The 1667-nt window shown below is 51.3% G+C and overlaps 1 protein-coding gene across 1 annotated transcript; it reads left to right on the forward strand.

Moving 5' to 3' along the window:
• Positions 1-788: 788 nt before the first annotated feature.
• Pmar_PMAR022405 (hypothetical protein) lies at positions 789-1406 on the forward strand (the record flags this gene model as incomplete). The annotated part of the gene is made up of 1 exon (XM_002778818.1): positions 789-1406. The coding sequence occupies one exon, from the start codon at positions 789-791 to the stop codon at positions 1404-1406; it is 618 nt and encodes a 205-aa protein (XP_002778864.1).
• Positions 1407-1667: the final 261 nt, after the last annotated feature.

Genomic DNA, 1667 nt, shown 5'->3' on the forward strand with positions numbered 1-1667 from the left:
ACGTTCTCTAAGGGCCTTCCTTTCTATGCCAAGAACAAGAAAGGCAAACGGCGCAAGCAATCGGTCAGGGAGTACCGTACTGCGTGGCTGAGAAGTTGGACGGGGGTTGCTAACTATATGAGAGGCTGGCTCACACCACGCATATTGCAGGCTACTGACATTATGCAGCGTGCCCTGAAGGACTTTGGCGACCCTTGCATCCTAGAGGGTGATCCACGCCTTGGCGTCCATCTCGATAGTGTCCCCACCGCTTTTCGTGAGATTATGGGATATTATATTTCCGGTGTCCCACGCATGAACCTCTACTTCGAGAGTGCTGACCGACACATCGCCACGTTACTCGTATCTGACGGTAATCAACATTCGTGGAGTGGTTTCGTGCTTCGAGCAGTTGTACAGGAGCCGGCCTGTAATGCTGGCGAGCACCCTCTCCTCCTTGGTTCACCGTCTCTCAATGAGCTACTACGATGTGAAGAACCACTCACGGTGTTGCCAATGAAGATCTTCGGTGGTCGGTTCTCAAAGCTAGAGTCGACTTTGTCCAGTACAACGCGTGAGAGGATGGCTCTCCTGCTACTACTGGAAGCTGCCAAGACTCTAGTAGAGTCACTCTACTTCTACCCCCGGTCTACTCTATCACCGACAATGCCAACTGTACCAAAGAGTGGTGCAGCTTCGACCAACTCAACTACGGTTCGTGGCATTCGCGGTATATGATCTTTCAGTCATACGTCGATGGTGTGCTCTGGGTGCCGAGAGACCACCCTCTGCCGAGTCTCTGCGACACCATGGCACGATGCATTGAGGAAGGACAGCAGTACAAGCACCCAACCAGTGGATCATCAGTTCGACTCATACCACCTGGTGCATCAACGACCGACGACGGTGAAGACAACTGCTCTTCTCATTTGCACGACGATATTAATCAAGAACCATCAACCTGCAACTGCTGTACAGTCTTTGCAGCCACGGTTACTGATCCCCTATCTTCTCTTCCGGTCCCTTCGCTCCTACACCGATGTTTCACGGCTTGGAGAACTGGTACGGACTTTCCTCTACAATGCTCCATCCCTCTCGATCCAGAGCTCGCCCGTAACTGGCTCAAGGCAGCCCAGAACTCTGATGAGCACTGCGGGAAGCTTCGAACTCTAATTGGCCGAGGTCTATCCAAGTTCCGCATCGATGAGAATGGCCTGCTGAGGATTCGGGATAAGTATGTACTTCCCAAGAGATATGGTCGGTCCCTTGCCCAATACGTCCATCATTCTTATGGTCACTGTGGCGTGAAGCAGACTCTCAAGATCATCTGTCGTGACTTCTTCTGTCTCCGCATCGCCGACACTGTGCAACGTGTTGTGGGTAAATGCTACTGCCAGTATGTACGTGCTCGACGTGGTCCTTTATAACCTATCATCTCATCATTACGCGATTCTATTGGGGTCAATGATGTGTGGTACATTGATACTGTAGGACCTCTTCCGCCGAGCACCCTACACAACTCGAAGTATGTACTCTCCCTTATGGATGCGGCAAGTAGATATGTCATGTTCTTAGCGGTCTCGTCGATCACTTCAAAGGCCATCACTGATACCATCGACAATCAAGTGTTCGGCTTGGTAGGATCACCACTATGCTTTGTGGCCGATAACGGTACATCCGTCCAATCG

The sequence above is a fragment of the Perkinsus marinus genome (assembly GCF_000006405.1).
Source record: "Perkinsus marinus ATCC 50983 genomic scaffold scf_1104296948122, whole genome shotgun sequence".
Lineage (NCBI taxonomy): Eukaryota > Perkinsozoa > Perkinsida > Perkinsidae > Perkinsus > Perkinsus marinus.